At 41.1% G+C, this 23,186-nt stretch overlaps 1 protein-coding gene across 1 annotated transcript in view; it reads right to left on the reverse strand.

Annotated features, from left to right (window-relative positions):
• obscna (obscurin, cytoskeletal calmodulin and titin-interacting RhoGEF a) overlaps window positions 1–17,645 on the reverse strand; it is a 183,017-nt gene extending 165,372 nt beyond the window's left edge. Inside the window, 11 exon segments of the mRNA XM_034179154.1 lie at window positions 27–296; window positions 441–707; window positions 855–1,118; window positions 1,251–1,517; window positions 4,813–5,082; window positions 5,276–5,542; window positions 5,646–5,750; window positions 7,157–7,318; window positions 7,433–7,699; window positions 7,802–7,903; window positions 17,406–17,645. Of these exon segments, the coding sequence (XP_034035045.1) occupies window positions 27–296; window positions 441–707; window positions 855–1,118; window positions 1,251–1,517; window positions 4,813–5,082; window positions 5,276–5,542; window positions 5,646–5,750; window positions 7,157–7,318; window positions 7,433–7,699; window positions 7,802–7,838 (2,176 nt within the window). The 5' untranslated portion in view covers window positions 7,839–7,903; window positions 17,406–17,645.
• Window positions 17,646–23,186: the final 5,541 nt, after the last annotated feature.

The following is a 23,186-nucleotide window of genomic DNA, read 5'->3' on the forward strand; positions in this document are numbered from 1 at the left end:
TTTCCTAATTATATGTTCACATTCACCTTTAACAAACAGCATAGTCCTACAGCTTAAGTCCTTGACTGTGAAGACCACATCTCCGGCATCAGACAGTACAACATCTCTGATGGTCATCTTATACATTTTACCATTCTTGAAGACCTGAATACGGGTGTTGGTGACCACCAACTGGCCATTGATTGACCATGAAGGCTCATCGGTGATGTCATGAGAGAGACAACACTCAAAGGTGCAACTTTCACCCTCAACAGCAGAGGCTGTTTTCAGACGATGGAGAATGGTGATGTGCATGTCTGTAGATCAACAGAATAAGGAACTATCTCTATTAAATGCAGTACTGTACTTTCTTTATTTTTGAATATACTTTAAAAAAAAATTGTAATTTAAAAAGTTACTTTTTACAAGTAACCAAGTTTATATCTACCAGTACTACCCACCATGTACTATAACTTTAGCCTTGGTCTGACTGGTGCCCAGATCACAGACGTAGTGTCCAGCATCGTCCTTGCTCAAAGAATGGATAATCAGTGCCACAGACTTCCCGTACTGGACCAGCTCATATTTATCACTGGTCTTCAGGACCTTATCACCCTTCTTCCAAACAGGGATCAACTTTTCTTTGGAAATTTGACACTGCAGACAGATTTGGCCTTGCTCTTCTCCAACTGCATCCTCCAAGGATCTGAGAAACACTGCTGGCCGCTCTGGAAGTACAGCACACCACAGTATTTTTTTTAAATTACAAAATAAAATGACTAAACTTTAAACAACACAATGTAAGGACTAAATTATTAATAATAATTGACAGCTAAATCATGCACCTTTATGAAATAGCTATTTCTGCAACTGACCTTTGACTTTTAAAGTAGTTGTTTCAGTAAGACGGCCTACTTTGAAGGTCACCTTGCTCAATTGTGAACTGAGCTTCCTGATTGTGAGGCTGTGCATAGTGCCCATGTGCTGGATCTTGTTCATGGCGCTGGAATAAAGGCGGGTATTGTTGAGAAGCCACTCCACATTGGCGACCACATAGTTGAGCTCACATGAGAATCTAGCAATGCCATCCTCCTCAGTTTCCACTGGTTCAAGGTGTTTGATTAACTTCAGCCTTCGCTCTACAATATAAAAGACCATAATCACCAATGGAGCTTGTATAGACATGGTAAAATTCTGAAAATACTGAGTACAGCCAGAGCTTCATCTATCACCTCACGCTTGAGTTTTCCCTTAAATTTTGCTCAACTTACCTTCTACCTTAACATGTGCTTTGCTTTGTGAACCTCCAGCCAAGCAGCAGTACTGCCCTGAATCCGTCCCAATCACACCATGAATGGTCAGTTCTGCTCTCTTCCCCTCTGTTTTCATGGCATATTTGTTTGAAGTCTTTAAAGGTGTGCGACCTTTAAACCACCGCACCACCCTCGGGGAGGGGGCAAACTCACAGCTCAGCCTCACAGTGCTGTTCTCTTTTACGTCCACATTGTCCAAGTGACGGACAACTTGAAGAAGTCGCTCTGGAGAGAAAAGATATGAAGCTGAGTTGGGCATGATTCAAATTATGAACGGGACTGGGGGTACAGTTAGCGCCTCCAAAAAGGTAAAAACAACACACTGTAAAATCAGACATGTTATTTCAACACAAAAATAAGAGCGAAAGGGTTGCTTTAAAATTCTGAGTTAAGTGAAAAATACAAGCAAATTATCACGACTCAGCTGAAAAGTTCTGCCTCTAATTTGAATAACAAGCAAGATATTGAAGTGAAACTGATACGAGAATAATCCTTTACTTATTCACTAGTCACTATACCAAACAGTTTTCACCTGCTATTATATCAGAGTAGTATGTAAAAAATGGCAACATACTATATCGGTGTGTGTTTAAAGCAACATGCAGTTCTTGAATTTCTCATGGCAGAGAGCTGTGCACCTGTGAACATTCATCAATGAACGAAACATGTTGTCAACTATGTGTGGATGTCAGTACAGTAGGGAGGTGGGCAAGAAGTTTAAAGAACAAAAATTCAAAATCATCCCTTTAGTGGGAAAAGATTTCATGAAAATTTTTTGGCAATGTATTGGCATCGTTCTCACAGAATTTTTGGAACATGGAAACCCAAACCGATATGTGGACACTTTGCAAAAGTTTTGCACATGCTTGAAGTGGGTTCGTCCTGGAAAAGACACAGTTCCTGGGCATGACAATGCTTGTCCACACATAAGTCGGTAAACACAGGATGCATTGCAGCGGTTCAAATTTTATGAGCTCTTACCCTATCCACCATGCACTCCAGATGTTGCACCCTCTGACTTTTTTCCTTTTCCCAAGGTAAAAGAACGCCTGAAGGGACATCATTCAATCATGACGCAGAGATGTAAGCAGCTGTGTATCACTTTTGCTGATTTCCTTCACCGATGGGATGCAAAAATTTAACCAGCATTGGCATAGGTTTGTGTAAAGGGAAGGTGACTACATGGAAAAGTAATGACACTGCCTGATAAAGAACATTCCAAGCTTTAGGCAGATATGTAATTCATGTGAGTATCTCGCTTGACATTGAAATAATCGTGTACAGTAGTGTTAAAAATAATAGTAGTGCTATGTGACTAAAAAGATTAATCCAGGTTTTGAGTATATTTCTTATTGTTACGTGGGAAACAAGGTACCAGTAGATTCAGCAGATTCTCACAAATCCAACAAGACCAAGCATTCATGATATGCACAGTCTTAAGGCTATGAAATTGGGCTATTAGTAAAGAAAAATAGAAAAGGGGGTGTTCACAATAATAGTAGTGTGGCATTCAGTCAGTGAGGTTGTCAATTTTGTGAAACAAACAGGTGTGAATCAGGTGTCCCTTATTTAAGGATGAAGCCAGCACCTGTTGAAAATGCTTTTCTCTTTGAAAGCCTGAGGAAAATGGGACGTTCAAGACATTGATCAGAAGAACAGCGTAGTTTGATTAAAAAGTTGATTGGAGAGGGGAAAACCTATACGCAGGTGCAAACAATTATAGGCTGTTCATCTACAATGATCTCCAATGCTTTAAAATTGACCAAAAAAAAAACAGAGACGCGTGGAAGAAAACGGAAAACAACCATCAAAATGGATAGAAGAATAACCAGAATGGCAAAGGCTCACCCACTGATCAGCTCCAGGATGATCAAAGACAGTCTGGAGTTACCTGTAAGTGCTGTGACAGAAGATGCCTGTGTGAAGCTAATTTATTTGCAAGAATCCCCCGCAAAGTCCCTCTGTTAAATAAAAGATGTGCAGAAGAGGTTACAATTTGCCAAAGAACACATCAACTGGCCTAAAGAGAAATGGAGGAATATTTTGTGGACTGATGAGAGTAAAATTGTTCCTTTTGGGTCCAAGGGCCGCAGACAGTTTGTGAGATGACCCCCAAACTCTGAATTCAAGCCACAGTTCACAGTGAAGACAGTGAAGCATGGTGGTGCAAGCATCATGATATGGGCATGTTTCTCCTACTATGGTGTTGGGTCTATATATCGCATACCAGGTATCATGGATCAGTTTGGATATGTCAAAATACTTGAAGAGGTCATCTTGCCTTATGCTGAAGAGGACATACCCTTGAAATGGGTGTTTCAACAAGACAATGACCCCAAGCACACTAGTAAATGTGCAAAATCTTGGATCCAAACCAACAAAATTAATGCCTCGCAGATGTGAAGAAATCATGAAAAACTGTGGTTATACAACTAAATACTAGTTTAGTGATTCACAGGATTGCTAAAAAAGCAGTTTGAACATAATAGTTTTGAGTTTGTAGCATCAACAGCAGATGCTACTATTATTGTGAACACCCCCTTTTCTACTTTTTTTTTTACTAATAGCCAAATTTCATAGCCTTAAGAGTGTGCATATCATGAATGCTTGGTCTTGTTGGATTTGTGAGAATCTACTGAATCTACTGGTACCTTGTTTCCCATGTAACAATAAGAAATATACTCAAAACCTGGATTGATCTTTTTAGTCACATAGCACTACTATTTTTCTGAACACTACTGTAGGAGGAAGAATTTTTCAGGAGACCCTCATATTTCCCATATTCACACGTGGAAAATCCTGTAAAGCTATTTCAGACACCCCTAACGTGACCCATACCATTTTTAATATTAGTAGTTAAACATCTTGTCTGGTTGCCTGTTTCACTCCCATCATTATGTAGTGGCTGTACGCTCTCTCTTCTCCATTGCATTGTTGTGTTTTGACTCCTCCTACACACTCCCATCGGGACACAAACTTGCGATCTCTGGCAGAGGAGGCAGACACTCTGACCAGTCGTCTTAAAACCTGGACTCTGGCCTAAGTTGCCAGAGTATCCTTTGGCTGTTGGTAGAGTGAAGTCTATTGACTACCACATGCACAGTGACTCCTGCTGGCCTCCATCACAATTGCAACGGCTTATTTAAGTGTATGGTCCTGTGTGTGGTGTAAGCCAAAGGATAGCTACTGTAGATTCATTCTAACCTACAGAGGATCTAAATTAATTGTGTCATATTTCTCTGGATAAATGCTAATATTAGCTAGTTTGTAACTTTTGCCTTGAGTTATAGTTTTACTACCTAAAGTTACTAACTCAAACTAACCTTTCCTAACATTAGCTAACAACACCACACTCCTACCTGATAAATATTTACCCCTATCAGCCCAATTATTTGGGTGTAATTTCTACTCTAGATTTCTGGGATGTGATCTAGAGTAGTACTTAAAATTCACCAGGAAAAAGGCTCGGAGTAATCTAGTTCTGTGATATCAAACTCGAAGGGGGTCCTGACTGACTCACCTTTGACAGTAAGCTGAGCAGTGGAATGGCTCTTGCCAGCAGTAAAGAGCACTGTCCCAGACATGGAACTGTCTGTGGAGCTGAAACACAGGCTGTGAAGGGTTCCCTCCCTGTTGATGCTGATCATAGGGCTTGGTTCCAGTACTTCACCATTCAAAGTCCACTTAGGAGGCCTCCCTGACTTCAGGCTGGTCTCCACCTGGAACACTGCAGGCTCTGGTTCCATTACATCCACTGAGCTCATCCCTCGAACTATGCTGATAGCCTGCTCTGCATATACAACCAAAACCAACTGACTCAACGTCTGATTGAGAACTGATTGTCGGCAATGCACACAAATAATAAATGCACCACATGCAGAATTTAGCACTTTCGAAGACTCTTTAGCTTACCCTATTCATGATACAGGTTTTCAACATCTAAACTTGATATCGTAAGTGATGTAACCGCTGTAACATCTTACCCTCAACCAGAAGTTGACATGATGTTCTGTTATCTCCTGCATCACATGTGTAAGTGTCCTCATCTGACGAGCAGACGTCATCGATGGTGAGCTGCCTGTAGACATCTTGGCTGATTAGATGGTACTTCTTACCAGGCAGGAGCTCCTTCTTGTTCTTATACCATCTGACCTGAGCATTAGGGCGTGACACCTGGCACTCCAACAGACCTCGGTAGTGATACATGGCTATCTTGACCCTTAAAGGGCGCGAAAATACGACTGGAAGCTCTGAGGAATGACATGTCAGACTATAATATATCCATAGTTTATTTATTTTATGAATCAACTTGCCATTGTTATTTTCAATCAGATTTGAGCTCTGGTGTCTCACCATTTACTGTGAGCGTTGCATACGAAGAAATGCGCTCTGCCGTGAATCTGATCTCTCCAGCATGCTCCAATCTGACTGATTTGATGGACAGGCTGTGAGTTTTTCCTGCAATCAGACCAAAGCAAAATATTTATTTCAATCATCTATCTTAATAACAATTGCACATACAATGTAAGCACAGGTGCTGTTTTCAGTCCTGTGTGTCCATCTGTCATGTGAACAAAATCACTCGGAGAAGGCAAGTCAAGATCGAGGCAATTTTAATTTAAAGGAAAATTGGGGCCCAGTGCTTCTATACAGGGAGTACAGTAAAACTCACATATAATGGTTTCAGGTGGACCACTGAATTTTGTCTGTCATAATCGAAATCCACTATATGTATAAAATGGCCAAAATCCGTTATATGTATGTAGTGGATTAGTTACAATCAGGGGGTGCCGAACAATCTACGGGTAATCCCCAGCACCAATTAGGCTTACGTATTTCCTTGATTAAATGCCTGACCTTGAATAGGGGCCTGCCTCATTTAATGACCAGGTCAAAACTTCGTCTGAAAAAAACAAACACCTGCCGGGCATTATATGCATTAAAATGATTACAAGTGGTCAAGTTACTTTTTTTCTAAGTCCGCTGCGGAGTGGTACTTTCAAATCCTAAAGCCTGATTTATGCTTCTGCAACTCCATAACTCTATGGCTGTGCAATGACTTCGACGTTCGCATGACCGTTTTAAAGTTCTCGGTGGATGTCTTAATGCAATTTACCGTGGGAACAGTGGCTTGTTCTGGATCAATTTGTCCCTCAATGAGTTCTATACTTCTTTACACAATCATCAACCTCCAAACCTATGGTATGGTACGTGCAATTTTCCTCCATAAGTTGCAGGTCATCACTGAATCACAAAGAGTTAATTTGCATAACTCCATATCAAATATGTAAGACACAGCTGTTGGCTTCTTTGAGTGCCTGTTCTAGTTTACAGTGGTTTACATGTGGGAACTGTTCAGTTGAACAAATGCATCAAAGTTTAATACCAACTTCACAAAAATGTGTTTTCTATATCAGTATGGATGTTTTATTTTCAGGTAGGTGACAAATGAAAGAAAAGCAGTGAGAGGAACCAGGGGATCTTCTATGCTCTGGGGGTATTTTAATGACCCAGACTGAATCCTGATCACATTTGTGATCACATTTATTGTATGATCAAATACTTCTCTTATGATGGAAGTGATCTCTGCTAGGACAACCATGCCCCATCCATACGGCACGAGGGGGGTCACTGAATAGTTTGACGACGATGACATGAATCATACAAACTTATGAACATAAAACTTAAAATTAAATAGATCTCCACGCAATGGAACACCCAGGTTTTGGAGTGACATGTTAACAATCTCAACTATCATCATCAGAACTCCAAATCAGGACAACCACGTGGATGACACAAACATTGAATCCCTTTTTTTTTCAATGTCTGTGCAGTCTGTGCAGTCCATGTAGTTGATGACTTACCTTGGTGTTTGATCTTGATGTTGTCTCCAGGTCTGATCCTGCAATCATCTCTATACCAACGACCGTCGACATCAAACTCATTAACTTCACACACGAAGCTCACAGGCTGACGTTCCATTGTGTCCACATCCTCCAGCTCCTTCAGTATGCGGATATCCCGAGCTGGAAAACAAGAACCCAACCAGAACTTTCACGATAGAATCAAAACAGAATGAAGCACTCAGACAAATGAGAAATGATTTTTCTCATCACATTTAAGACAAACAAATACCTCACCTCTGATGATAAGTCTCCCCGCTGTCTGAACACCATTGGCCTGAAAAGAGAACAATCCAGCATCTCCCAGACACACTCTGTTCAGTATGAGGGAGTGTCTCTTCCCATGTGAGCTAATGCAACAGTTGGGCTTGGACTTGAGTTGCACCCCATCTCTGGTCCACACAGCCTCGATGTAAGCCAGGTTAAGAATGACCTCAAAGAAACAGCTCTCACACTCCAATACCTCCACATCCTTCAAGCCCTTCACCACCTTCAGGCGGTTCTCTGATGGTCATACATATGAAAACACAAAGGGCATTACAAATACAACACATAGAACAACAATAAACATATCAAGCTAGAACTGTGTAGGAGGAGACAACATACTTGCAGCTGCTATTCTTCCAGTTTTACTGTCTCCCATTCCTCCTCTTGGCAAGGTGCTGCTTTTCTCTCAAGGAACGGGGACTTTGATACTAATATGGAAGACTGAAACAATATTGATTAAGATATATAGATCAGGTTTTGCCTCTGAGATCACAATCTTTTGTTGAAATTGCAGATATTGGATGCCATCTTAATGATGGGTGCAAAACATGTGGTGCAGATGCTTTTGAAATGTGCCTAAGTTATTATTGTGATGTAGAGGGAGAGAGCAAGAACTTTATTCTGCATATTTCACACTCTGGAATATTACAGTCATAAATCAAATAATACTACAGGGCAGGGCTGCCAAAATCTGTTCCTCGAGAGCACCTGGCTTGCATGCTTTACTCTCCTTGCTCCGCCATATTCTATATTATAATAGCCAAGTGGCCACGCACAGAGAGGCCACTTTTCTTTTTCTTTTTTTTGCCTCCTTGCTCTCGGCCGAGACGGTCGCATTTTTCTCTTCTCCCTCCCTCCTTATCTTTCCTGCTTCTGTGGTGTGTTGTCTGTGAGGCTGTCAGCTTTGCTCTTCTGGAAACAGCAAAAATGGATCTGTTTAAGTGGTCTCTGAACGCAACTGACACTATTTTTTCTACAAGACATTCGGGAGCGGAGGACCCGACCTGTCCTGCCGGGACACATGTGATGGGTTACGTGATGGACAGTTGGAGGAAATGGCAGGTCATGTGCCTTTACACGCTGTCTGTGGAGGACATCGAAGATGTGTATATATTTGGCATGGTGGTGACCGGGTTCCTGCTGTGTGGAGCGGGCATAGCGCTCGTTTACCGGAAAATTAAGAAAGTGGAAGCGGCAATAATTGGCCCGTCCAGGCTGCCCCACGATTGATTCGATTGGAAGGGCAGTGTCAGCTCAGTCGGCGGGTGTTAACCGCGCGTTGGGAACCATCTCTGGTAGGATCGCTGTACTGGAAAACCGCATTGATCGTCAGTAATGACCACATCTCCTCTCCTAATTCAGATGTATTGGAAGCCACTTGCCTCAGACTGTGGAATCTTTCAGGCATCTGCTAATGATTTTCATTCGGCTTCCCAAAACACAGCTGCACTTCAAGGCCGCTGTGATAAAAACCTCCTGGAGAAGAACAACGCTCATGCCTCACCCCCCTGGTCTTCCCCCGCCCTCAGCTTCTCCAGCTCTGACATTGACTGTGGACAGTGGACTGTTCAGGGCTGGGCACTTCCTCCCTCCAGAATGGACGAGCAAGGCCGTTGATGGCGTCTAAAGGCAGCCTCCGGGTGTTCTGTCTGATAACTGGACTCTTACAAATCTCGGTCGTCGTCTCTCGTCCTGTTGTTGTGTGTGATCATTGTTCATTGTGCTGATGGGTTTTTTCTGCATTGCTGCTGCATGATTCAATGCAGCAGCAATGAAGGATTTCTTTCCCAAGTCTTACCTTGTGTGTGCTTTTTATATGTGTTCATGTACCGGGCCGGCTTATGTGTGTGTTTGTGTGTGTCGTTTGTCGTCATGAGGCCGGTCATGGTTTGCTCAGCCCTGCTGTTGACCTAAGGCAGGACATACATCTGGAGCTGGTCCCCGGGTGCCTAAAGGCAACTTCTGCTCCTAACTGGCAATTAGGATGGGTTAAATGCAGTAAACAATCAATCAATCAATTTTTTTTTATATAGCGCCAAATCACAACAAACAGTTGCCCGAAGGCGCCTTATATTGTAAGGCAAGGCCATACAATAATTATGTAAAACCCCAACAGTCAAAATGACCCCCTGTGAGCAAGCACTTGGCTACAGTGGGAAGGAAAAACTCCCTTTTAACTGAAGGCTTTTTAGGGAACTTTTAGGACAACCTGATAATAATGAATTACAATAGTCCAGCCTAGAGGAAATAAATGCATGAATTAGTTTTTCAGCATCACTCTGAGACAAGACCTTTCTGATTTTAGAGATATTGCGTAAATGCAAAAAAGCAGTCCTACATATTTGTTTAATATGCGCTTTGAATGACATATCCTGATCAAAAATGACTCCAAGATTTCTCACAGTATTACTAGAGGTCAGGGTAATGCCATCCAGAGTAAGGATCTGGTTAGACACCATGTTTCTAAGATTTGTGGGGCCAAGTACAATAACTTCAGTTTTATCTGAGTTTAAAAGCAGGAAATTAGAGGTCATCCATGTCTTTATGTCTGTAAGACAATCCTGCAGCTTAGCTAATTGGTGTGTGTCCTCTGGCTTCATGGATAGATAAAGCTGGGTATCATCTGTGTAACAATGAAAATTTAAGCAATACCGTCTAATAATACTGCCTAAGGGAAGCATATATAAAGTGAATAAAATTGGTCCTAGCACAGAACCTTGTGGAACTCCATAATTAACTTTAGTCTGTGAAGAAGATTCCCCATTTACATGAACAAATTGTAATCTATTAGACAAATATGATTCAAACCACTGCAGCGCAGTGCCTTTAATACCTATGGCATGCTCTAATCTCTGTAATAAAATTTTATGGTCAACAGTATCAAAAGCAGCACTGAGGTCTAACAGAACAAGCACAGAGATGAGTCCACTGTCCGAGGCCATAAGAAGATCATTTGTAACCTTCACTAATGCTGTTTCTGTACTATGATGAATTCTAAAACCTGACTGAAACTCTTCAAATAGACCATTCCTCTGCAGATGATCAGTTAGCTGTTTTACAACTACCCTTTCAAGAATTTTTGAGAGAAAAGGAAGGTTGGAGATTGGCCTATAATTAGCTAAGATAGCTGGGTCAAGTGATGGCTTTTTAAGTAATGGTTTAATTACTGCCACCTTAAAAGCCTGTGGTACATAGCCAACTAACAAAGATAGATTGATCATATTTAAGATCGAAGCATTAAATAATGGTAGGGCTTCCTTGAGCAGCCTGGTAGGAATGGGATCTAATAAACATGTTGATGGTTTGGATGAAGTAACTAATGAAAATAACTCAGACAGAACAATCGGAGAGAAAGAGTCTAACAAAATACCGGCATCACTGAAAGCAGCCAAAGATAACGATACGTCTTTGGGATGGTTATGAGTAATTTTTTTTTCTCTAATAGTTAAAATTTTGTTAGCAAAGAAAGTCATGAAGTCATTACTAGTTAAAGTTAATGGAATACTCAGCTCAATAGAGCTCTGACTCTTTGTCAGCCTGGCTACAGTGCTGAAAAGAAACCTGGGGTTGTTCTTAGTTCCCTGCACAATGAAACACATTTCATTGTGCAGGGAACATGTTCCTTTGTGCATATGACAATAAAATTCTTTTGAATTTTGAATCCTTTGAATGCATGCATATGCATGCCTTCGATCACTCGTGGTTCAATTTTGTGGAAACCCCATGTAGCGCCTGGCCTCGATTCGCCCTAATTAAATAAATACATTAATGCTGTCTCAACAAAAACCTGAGTTTTGAACTGCAGACAAACTGTGCTTACTCCCAGATGAGAAATTCCTAAGTCATCTGGTGATCTTAAGATAAGATGAAGACATCCGCCCATGGGCCAACACTGTGCTTCACAGCAAAAGCAGAACTGTAACTCATAGTTCTTCAAAGGGACCCCTTGCCTTGTTCCCGGTGAATTTTCGATCACTATGAATTACATGACATTATAGTGGCTTCACGTCAGAATGTGAAATTTCCCAGGCCCGAAGAACCCAAATTTTATGAGGTCACCCAAGGCCAGAATCTCTCCACACTGCCAGAGGACCTTCCCCTATGATAACACGTAGCCATAAAACTTTGTCTTGATTATCAGCTTTTATCTTTAGGTCTAAGCAAAGGGAAAGACCTTTTGTTTAAAATAAAAAGAATGAGATCAGTATTCTTTTATTCATATACGAGGTCTGTTAGAAAAGTATCTGACCTTTTTATTTTTTGCAAAAACCATATGGATTTGAATCACGTGTGATTGCATCAGCCAAGCTTGAACCTTCGTGCGCATGCGTGAGTTTTTTCACATCTGTCGGTTGCGTCATTCGCCTGTGAGCAGGCTTTGTGTGAGCAGTGGTCCACCCCTCTCATCGGATTTTTATTGCGAATACATGTCTGAACGATTTGGAGCTTTGCTGCATCAACTTTTTCCAGAAACTGTGAGAGACCTCCAGGTGGACACCATTCGGAAAATTCAGATGGCTTTCAGGGATGATTTTATGGGGATTACACAGATTAAGGAGTGTTCCAGCCTGTTTAAAGACCGCCCACAGCGGCTGAGTGCGTGGCGCACTCTGAGCGCCGATTGACAGGCTGAAACCCCGCTGAAACAACCAGATCATTTCCAACGTGAAGGCTTTGTTGATCCGGGACGTCGTCTGACTTCCACAAAAATGGCAGAAGATGTGGACATCAAGACTTTTTCGGCACATTCCACTGTTACAGGAGTTTTTTTCATGGAAAGAGAAGCAGAGCGATGTGCCACAAAGCCGCTCATGGCGCGTGACAAAAGCACCTCCGTGTTGGTCTCACAGGACGGCTTTCAGATGGCTTTCAGACGGCTTTCGGTGGCTTTTCAGTCGTGTGACTATCCGAGAAACTGTGCATGAGCTGGACATGCCAGAACATGTCCTGTGAGGCTTCATCACGGCGCTGCTTTGCGCCATGCGGCTCCACCGTGATGCACGGAATTCCTCCGCACGTCTGTCTCAATGTGCCGAAAAAGTGCAGATGTCCATGTCTTCCGCAATTCCTGTGGAAGTCAGACGACGTCCCGGATCAACACAACGTCCAGTGTGGAAATGAACGGCACATTTCACTGTTACAGGAGTTTTTGTCATGGAAAGAGGAGCAGAGGAAAACCGCGCGTCGCGGTGGAGCCGCATGGCGCAAAGCAACGCCGTGATGAAGCCTCACAGGACATGTTCTGGCATGTCCAGCTCATGCACAATTTCTCGGATAGTCACACGACTGAAAAGCCACCGAAAGCCATCTGAAAGCCGTCCTGTGAGACCAACACGGAGGTGCTTTTGTCCCGCGCCATGAACGGCTCCGTGGCACATCCCTCCGCTTCTCTTTCCATGAAAAAAACTCCTGTAACAGTGGAATGTGCCGAAAAAGTTTTGATGTTCACATCTTCTGCCATTTCTGTGGAAGTCAGACGACGTCCCGGATCAACAAAGCCTTCACGTTGGAAATGATCTGGTTGTTTCAGCGGGGTTTCAGCCTGTCAATCGGCGCTCGGAGTGTGCCGCGCTCTCAGACGCTGTGGGCGGTCTTTAAACCAGCTAGAGCACTCCTTAATCTGTGTAATCCCCATAAAATCGTCCCTGAAAGCCATCTGAATTTTCCGAATGATGTCCACCAGGAGGTCTCTCACAGTTTCTGGAAAAATTTGATGCAGCAAAGCTCCAAATCATTCAGACATTTATTCGCAATAAAAATCCGACGAGAGGGGTGGACCACTGCTCACACAAAGCCTGCTCACAGGCGAATGACGCAACAGACAGGCGTGAAAAAACTCATGTATGCGCATGAAGGTTCAAGCTTGGCTGATGCAATCACACGTGATTCAAATCCATATGGTTTTTGTAAAAAATAAAAAGGTCGGATACTTTTCTAACAGACCTCGTATAAAGACTTCTAATGTTGTTTGTATTGATGAATCAAATGAAATGCTTTGCATATAATCATTCCATTGTGTTCCTTGTAACTGATGTGTATTTAAGTGTGATCTTTCTGCATTATCAATATGGTGATGGTGAAATATTCTGCTTTGACCAAATGGAGTGTTTAAGTGACAATTAATAATGTGTATCCATTCGAGTGTATTAGAACTATAGTATACCAAAATAGTTAATGTGTTTAAATAGTTGAATCATTTGGGTCTGACCTGTGAAGACATGAAGTTTTCTGTGAGGTTACACCCTAAATGTGTGGAGTTTAATGACGTCAGTTCCCCTTTTAAAGTTAGAACAGAGTTCTGCTCACTCTCTCTCTCTTCACTCTTCTGTCTCACTTCTTCACCTCTTGCAACGCTCTTCCTTTCTTTGAAATGCTTAATATTTATTTTTGGGTCAACAAGGCCCCATTGCTAAGCAAAGGTAAGCTAAGGCTACCACGTGGCATTCATTCATCCTTTATTCTTTGACAAACTTTTAACAAAGTTTTAACCTGATGCTTTAAGGTGCGTTAAGTCTTCTGAATTTTTAAGAGAACTTCCGTGCTGAACTTTTCAAGATAATAGAGAAATTACAGAAAAGCGCCCTTCCTCTTTCTGTAATTTTCCAATGTTTTAAAAGTTTTAATATCTTTTCCTAAATTCACAAAGACTTTTAATCTGGCTCCAACAAACTTTTTAAAAGCTACCAGAAACCATTTTCAACAAACACCTTCCACCTCTGGGGTCCAGCAAGCTGATGACCTGACTGCAAGAAGCCATCCTGTCGGTAAAGCCAGCCAACACAAGCATTTGGGATCACCCGGGGAGACCACTGAGTTAACCCCTGTCCCAAGTGAGCATGCTGCAAAGAGCCTACATCAACGACGGATGGACGAGCTAAGTGACCCAGTTAAAGGTTCCAGAAAAAGGGTTTGTTGCCAATGGATACAAAGTGGCTTTTTAAATTATTTTTCTTCTTTTTAAACATATTCATATGTTTGTTTAATAATTTTCTTAAAATTAATTGGCTTCAAATTTCATCACTAAATTCTAATCAGATTTATTTACTTAAAGTCTTTAAGCTTCATCTCTCTTTCACGTCTCATGAGTAAGCAAATTGTGTCCATAAATGAACTTAATTAATCACTGTCCACAAAAATGCCAGTAAACTGTTCATTTCTTGTAAATAAATTGTAAATATTTCTGCTGTGGTTCATTTTGTGTTCAGAAGGAAACCTTTGGTCAATCGTATCATAGAATTCAGACTTTCAGACCCGAGACTGATTAAATTGAGACTGATTAATTAATTTGAGACTGATAAATTAATGAATGTTTAAGTTAAAGTACCTATGCTTCAAATAAGTGGTGCCCCGAGTAAATTATCCTAATTAAATAATTATTAAACCCTAAAATTGTTAATTATTTTGGTGACCCATTAAATGGGAGTTTAACAATACCTAATTACATTTTATTTTGGTGCTCCCATGTGAGCCAATCCAGAATTTACCAAATTTATTACATCTTTATGGTCCCCCGTTGCAAGGCATGTAATTTTGTTACACCCAACTTGAACAAGATATTTAATGTTCAAACTGATACACGTTTTTGCGCAAATATTTGCTCACTTTGAAATGAATGCCTGCAACACATTTCAAAAAAGCTGGGATGGTGCAACAAAAGACTGGGAAAGTTGATGAATGCTCAAAGAACAACTGTTCGGAACATTCCATAGGTCAACAGGTTAATTGGAAACAAGTGAGTGTCATGATTGGGTATAAAAGGAGCATCCCCAAAAGGCTCAGCCATTCACAAGCAAAGATGGGGTGAGGATCACCACTTTGTGAACAACTACGTGAAAAATTGTCCAACAGTTTAAGAACAGTGTTTCTCAACGTTCAATTGCAAGGAATTTAAGGATTCCATCATCTACAGTCCATAATATAATCAGAAGATTCAGAGAATCTGGAGAACTTTCTACATGTAAGCAGCAAGGCCGAAAACCAACATTCAATGCATGTGACCTTCGATCCCTCAGGTGGCACTGCATTAAAAACTGATATCATTGTGTAAAGGATCTTACCGCATGGGTTCAGGAACACTTCAGAAAACCATTGTAAGTTAACATAGTTCATTGCTACATCTACAAATGCAAGTTAAAACTCTACCATGCAAAGTGAAAGCCATACATCAACAACATCCAGAAACGCCGCCGCCTTCTCTGGGCCTGAGCTCATTTGAAATGGGCAGACGCAAAGTGGAAAAGTGTGCTGTTGTCTGATGAGTCCACATTTCAAATTGTTTTTGGAAATCATGCACGTCGTGTCTTCCGGACAAAAGAGGAAAAGTCCATCCAGACTGTTACCTGCACAAAGTTCAAAAGCCAGCATCTGTGATGGTATGGGGGTGTATTAGTGCCCATGACATGGACAACTTGCACATCTGTGATGGCACCATCAATGTTGAAAGGTACATCCAGGTTTTGGAGCAACACATGCTGCCAACCAAGCAACGTCTTTTTCAGGGACGTCCATGCTTATTTCAGCAAGACAATGCCAAGCCACATTCTGCACGTGGCTTTGTAGTAAAAGAGTACGGTACCAGACTGGCCTGCCTGCAGTCCAGACCTGTCGCCCATTGAAAATGTGTGGCACATTATGAAGCACAAAATACGACAACGGAGATCCCGGACTGTTGATCAACTGAAGTCATACATCAAGCAACAATGGGAAAGAATTCCACCTACAAAGCTTCAACAATTAGTGTCCTCATTTCCCAAACACCTACTGAGTGTTTTCAGAAGGAAAGGTGATGTAACACAGTGGAAAATATACCACTGTCCCAGCTTTTTTGAAACGTGTTGCAGGCATCCATTTCAAAATGAGCAAGTATTTGCACAAAAACAATAAAGTTTATCAGTTTGAACATCAGATATCTTGTCTTTGTGGTGTATTCAATTGAATACAGGTTGAAAAGGATTTGCAAATCATTGTATTCTGTTTTTATTTATATTTTACACAATGTCCCAACTTCATTGGAATTGGGATTGTACTACACCGGTGGTCTGCATTGAAGAAAAATGCTGACTGTGATTAGCTCTAACAGTTTGCATCGCCTGTGGTTAGCATGACCGTTTAGCATTGTGTTTAATACAGCCCAATAGTAGTCAAACACACCATGACAATATAAAAACAGTGTGTCCCCTCAACTTTTCCAACTTTCACAATGGCAGATCCAAGGTGGATGTGCATGTTGATTTAGCACAAGTTGAATGCCCTTCCTGACGCAACTCCATGTTACATGGAGAGTGTGCGGCTTGAACCAAGGCTTGTAGGCTTGGTTTGTGTAGGCTTGAACCAAGAACCTTCTACTATAGAAATAAGTGCATTTAATGTCTTGGCCATCACCAACGACACCATAAAAATGTCTGATATTAATAGCAATAAACTCCACATCCAAGACCTTGGAAATTTCTAGAAAAGCTTTGCAACGGTTTCAGCACCACAAATACAAATGCGCACCCCCCCCTCCCCATATCTGCCTACATGCTCTGACCCAAGACAAGAAGGAGCACTAAAACCCAAACCAGTGGCAAAATTACATCTGCAAGTCTGAAATGATAGGCAGTTTTGACAACAAGGAGCAATTTGGAGATACTAGCGCCTCCCACTGTCACGAGATTTTTGTTATTGTTTTAAATTCTGGAGGGAGGGGCTGGGATTGTTTTGTCTCATTACTCAACAACTAACAAAAAATTCATTATGCATCACATTATGCAACGAAACGTTATCCAGATTAATTCCAAAAGGCGGGTGTTTTTCTTGCATGAGAGGATCTTTAATATTTTTCATAAATTATACATTCCCAATGTATAAATGATATATTATTAAATAATTAAAACACCTATCCTTAAAACACCAACACACTTACTCACACACAAGTCCCAACCACACCTGCAGAGAAACCCACCTTCAACTTCACCAGGTATTTTCTAGGAAGAATAACTTGTTGGAGTACTGATGACAAGCAAAATACTTTCATCTGGAAAAATCGAAACAATAGATCCACCGTGGCAAAAGAGTCTTATTTTGTTTCTCATAAATCCGTTTTTTTTTTACCAAAAAAAATTAATAATTAAAAAAAAACATTTTGGGGGGTCAAATCAGAGCATGGCCAGCTTTACAAGCTGTGTCCCAGTCCCCAAAGCACACCGGGAAGTTTTTCTTTTTTTTCTGCTTTGATGAAGCCTGGTGTTGAACAGCTGACAAATCTCTCCCACATGCTACCCTCCAAAATAGATTTCTGTCAGTATGGGGCCAAAGATATCTTTGGCTTTTATGGCATCAGACAACTCTGTCTTGCATTGGTGGAACTATAACAACAAATACACTTTTCATCATTTCCCAACTTATGTGAATAACTGAGTTACAGGCATGGTTAAAAATTGCTGGAAAAAAAAAAAAACTCAAATCACTGACAGTCACTGCCACGTATGGCTGGATAATATTGCAGGTGTCACTCTAAATAATGTTGGGATAGTTTTTGTGCCTTCACAAAAATGTGATGTGGCCTTGGTGACAACCAGACAGAGATGTTGCAATTAAAGAGAAACTGACAAACTAATTTCGAATCACATGTAACTCAAAAGTAGGGGGTGCTAGCCAAGTGGTTAAGTGCTTGTTTCCAGTGTGGTAGGCTTCTGCTTCAATGCCACCCCTTCCCATTCTCCATGATGCGTGGAGTTACTTTAGGAATGTATCCGGTGTAAAACTTGTGTCAAATCTATATGCAGATCCCCCACAGATCTGCTGTAGCAACCCCGAGTGAAATATGGGAGAAGCCAAAGGGACTTACTACATAACTCAAAAGCACACATATGCAGAAAAAGAAAGAATCAAATCAAATAATTTTATTTCTATAGCGCCAAATCACAACAAACAGTTGCCCCAAGGCGCTTTATATTGTAAGGCAAAAGCCATACAATAATTACAGAAAAGAAAGAAGAAGATGTAAAGAAGAGGATGTGTTTTGGTGAGATTCATGCAAAAACCCTTTCCGTGCTGAGTTTTCTGTGTGTAGAGTTTGAGAGCGTAACCACTGTTAAACCATCATAAAATGATGATTTACTTCTCTAATGTAGCAGTTTCTATATGGAAAAGCTCCTTGTCTTACAGAACACATTCACAGCATACCTCGCTCAGTCATCTCCCTCGCTCTCTTTTTCAGCTAAACTCATGTAAGAATCCGTTCTGCAAAGTTTGTATGACTGCATGACTGTTATTCTGGTACATATTTTCACTACATATCTGAAATATTCAAAAATATATTAATTTACCTATGTAAATTTCAGCAAAGAAACTTTGTCACTAGCAGCCACCTGCTTCTAATCCATCATCTTATTCAGTATACAAACAATGAATGTTTATGAGTTCAAGAATATTGCATGAGGTGAAAGCTGGAATGTTCCATTCAATGAGGCGAAGCCGTTAAATATTCATTTATTGAAAGAATGTAAAAACGTTCATTATTTGTTTTATATAACGTCTAAAATAGATGCTTGTCATTTCATATTATATTAATTTATAAACAACAGAAAAGGGACTTACGTTTTATTGTGGTGCTTTGACATCAACAGTCCAACACAAACTTTAAATAGGAGTCCAAAATTGTTTTCAGTCAACTTGTAAAAACAGTTAGATAGTCCATGATACTTACATATGCATTATCATCTACATAATTAAATCTGAACTCTTTGATACCAATACCAGAGATGAAAGATTCTCCCACCAAACCAACTGCTCGAAGACAGAAGTATAGCACATTATGCATGGTATATTACTCAAGCAGTATAATCACATGCTCTTAACAACTACCTGCCAATATTTTGACCAGAGTTTGATTACCAGTAATACTACCTGTGACCTTGGAGAAGACAGTTTGTGTGTATTGTCTCAATCCACCCAGCTGTAAATTGGTATTGGCCTTGGCTAGGGAAGTAAACATTGATGGACTGGTTTCCCATCCATGAGGTGTTGAGGACTCTCGTCCGCTTCACACTTTGGTTTCTGGGAACAAGTACCGGTCCAATGTGCCTTTGGATCTGTAAATGACTCATACAGAATTTACTTAACATTTGTAAACTAGTCACTTATCAGTCTCCAAAATCTGAGGTCAAACAGATCAAAGCCAATGGATCTCATCAAGGTGAAATGTCATGAATTATACCACTTTTCCATGTCCATCATTAACAAATCCACACAAGCCTGTCCATGCAAATACTTGTGCATAGCACAAGGGTTGCAGCAATTACAGAGCAGTTTCTCATAAATTAATTTACTGTATACTATAGCCAACAATGAGGTATTTTAGTGCAGATCAAAAAGTATATCAGAATAAAACTATAGTCATCCAATGTACACTTTCAAAGCTGGTTAATGCTCACTCAACACTAATCATTTAACACTTCATCTTTCACATTTTACACAGGGTCTAATTTGTGGGATTTCCTCTTCCAGACAGCCAGACAGTACAAAGCCAACACTCGGCTTTGTTTGCTGCTGTGTGACAGACAGCTCCATGTGCCATTGAGACTACGTAAGTCCCAGAAACTCTATCAACAGGATAATCTCCTGCTGCACAAAAAAACAACTTGTCATCAGGGGGATTGGGATGGCATTAAAGTCACAGTGCATTCTGTTTTAACAGTTTGAAAGTAACAGTGAGAAATCACATAGAGGTACAGAAGTGTTGTGATGTTGCATTCTCTTATTTGACCGGGTTCTGACTACTAGATCTGGATAAATAATATTCATAACAAATAAAATAAAATAAACTGGCCAACGCATGTATGTGACATCTTGAAATATGGGTGATATAATGTGTGTAATATCCAATCAATGGTGCAAAAAGGCTAAAAATAGAATAATGTCAAAAGTACCAAGCAACGTGAGGATGTGATGAGTGAATTTAGAACTTGACAAAACAGCTGAACGCTCCACCTAAGCCTCTGGATCTGTGTTTGGAAACACTCTGCTTGTCTCATATTTCCTGTAGTTCAGCCACTCTACACCTGACTGTGGCCATAGTGGAGAATCTAGGCCTGTTATTACATATATTCTATCACAATTCACAAGTCATTCAACTATCAACAAACCACAAATCAGTGACCTTAGTTATGGATATGAAATGAAATATACTGAGGAAACAGTAGTAGACTACATACTGACCAAAAGAAAAGAAGCTACCATGGTTTATGTCGGCAGCATCCCAAACATAGTGTTCATAACCGTGTCACACTGGCGGCCGCACAGCAGAATGACATGAGACGTCCTTGACTGAGATAAATACAACACACAGTCTTGGTTTGTCACAGTCTGGCCTCTGACAACTAAACACAAACACAGAAAATGCTTGTGTGACAACATTCAAAGGATCACCGTCCCAGGTTGTGGCTTGCAAACGTAACAGCGTGTGTCATTTTGATTAGTAATTAAACTAAAATTTAATTTTCTTTCCCAATGCAAAATATTTGGAAACCATTATTTTAACTTCTCTTAGGGCCCCTTCACACATAGTGCGAAGTTTGGTTGACGTCTGGTTGATTACGGCGAAACAGCGTAAAACAGTTCAAAATTAGCGCACCACGAAACATCTCACCGACGGGCAGGTTCATGCACATGCAAAAACACCACCCATGGGATGCAAACTCATGCTTTTCAAAGGCTCTGATTACTAGCCAGCAACTTTACCACTAAGGTACAGAGCTGTTCTTTGAAAGCTGCTGGAATCTGCATCATATCAGGAAGGACATGGAAGTATTACAAAAAAAATTTTAAAATCACACACCATATAAAAACACAGCCTTTATCAAGTGAGTAATACAAATATGATCTGTTCATTTAGTCTGGTGATGACCCATGGTCACAGACATACAGTCATGAAATGACATGAATGAGAAGCAGTGTACTCTGATGTCCACAACTACTGGTCCCGCGCGTTCTGTCCGACACTTGTGTCTTGTGGACGGCGCGCCGCAGCACAGACACCATGTCATGTGGAACAAGGCTCACGTGGGTGACGTTACAGTCAGATGGCCTGCTGCGTGTTCTGATTTGATGATCCATTTCAACCTGGCAGGTTGTCAACGTCCGCTCTGTGCGCATGCTCGCTGGCTGCAACATGTCACCACCGCGATATATGTTTTTATTTATGTCCATGTAAATACAGCAATCAGACACACGAGCCTCACAGTGGACAGTTGGTAGTCCATGTCTGTCCAAACACAGTAGGTCTTGTCCAGCTGGAACATCCAGAATGACAGATCACCACAGCTGCTTCTGTCATACCCACGCCTCCTGTCAGTTCTCAAGGAAGACACCAAAACCACACTCGTGTGGTATTTAGAAAAATTTCTCTGTCAGTACGACAGTGGTTGTCTGCAGTCTATTATCATGCCAAGACTGCAACTGGCCACACATTTTCTAAGTGCCATGCGAGCGGTGTGAGATGTTCATGCGTGTCACCTGGAATTTGGCCGACACCTGCTGCGAGAGGGTGCGATGGGTTCGCACAGCGCACACTTTGTCTTTCAGCTGCTTTTGTGCACAAATAGGAACACACAATAGGAACGCCTTGGGGTTCCCCCGGAGGAGCTGGGGGAGGTGTGTGTGGATCGGGAGGTCTGGGCGGCTTTGCTTGAGCTGCTGCCCCCGCGACCCGACTCCAGATAAAGCGGAAGAAAATGGATGGACTTTACGGTATCAATGGATGCCCTGACTGGGGCCTCATTGATCAACTGTTTATACCAGCAAAACTGTGCGCAAACGTGCGTATGAACATTTCTACGGAAAGTGTTGAATTTATCAAACTCAGAAAGTTGTGTAAAACTATGCACAGGTCTGATGATTGGTACGCACAGCATTTAGTGGTAGAAACAGAAACTGCAACTAGAAACCATTGCTGCCATCACAGCATGCCACCTTACCCATATACCTTCTTTATTTCCTTTAACTAATAATTATACAATTAGCAGTTATGTTGAGTTAGAAACAGATGGCCGAGTATAGCAGATGTACAGCCACTAAGCCTAGACTTTGTGTCAAAATGCACAAAAGAGACGTGAAAAAAACTGGCTTCAACCTCAGCAACAAGCACATCAATCTCCACTTGCTACTACAAGGCTTGAAGCAAACAGCTTCCCTCTTGCAATTTTATATTAAAAATGCGACCACATTATTTTCACTGCTTAAATTTCATTTGGAGACATTTTATCTTAATAAAGACAGCAACACAATGATGGTGATGGTGAGGATTCTGAGGCAACTGTAATGATAAATAATTGTCTACCTATTCTGTTTATCGGAATATTTTATGATGGTTCTTGTGGTGAGCTTGTTAAAATAATGCAAACAAAAAATTGTGATGTCTAAATTACAATATAACCACTTGATGCATTTATTTTTGTCATTCCACTGCTGTGACCACATACAAGCACCTCAATCTCCATTTCACAAATTTCTTTTCATCACTCTTTTCGCCATTATTCCAATGAGAAAAACAAGAAACAAGTGATTTTTTTTTAAACTGATGTTTTGTTATCATGGGCAGCACAGTGGATTAGTGGTTAGCACTGTTGCCTCACAGCAAGAAGGTCATGGGTCCAATTCCCGCCTGTGGCCTTTCTCTGTGGAGTTTGCATGTTCTCCCCATGTTTGCGTGGGTTTCCTCCAGGTGCTCCGGTTTCCTTCCCAC

This window comes from Thalassophryne amazonica, chromosome 10 (genome assembly GCF_902500255.1).
Source record: "Thalassophryne amazonica chromosome 10, fThaAma1.1, whole genome shotgun sequence".
Taxonomy (NCBI): domain Eukaryota; kingdom Metazoa; phylum Chordata; class Actinopteri; order Batrachoidiformes; family Batrachoididae; genus Thalassophryne; species Thalassophryne amazonica.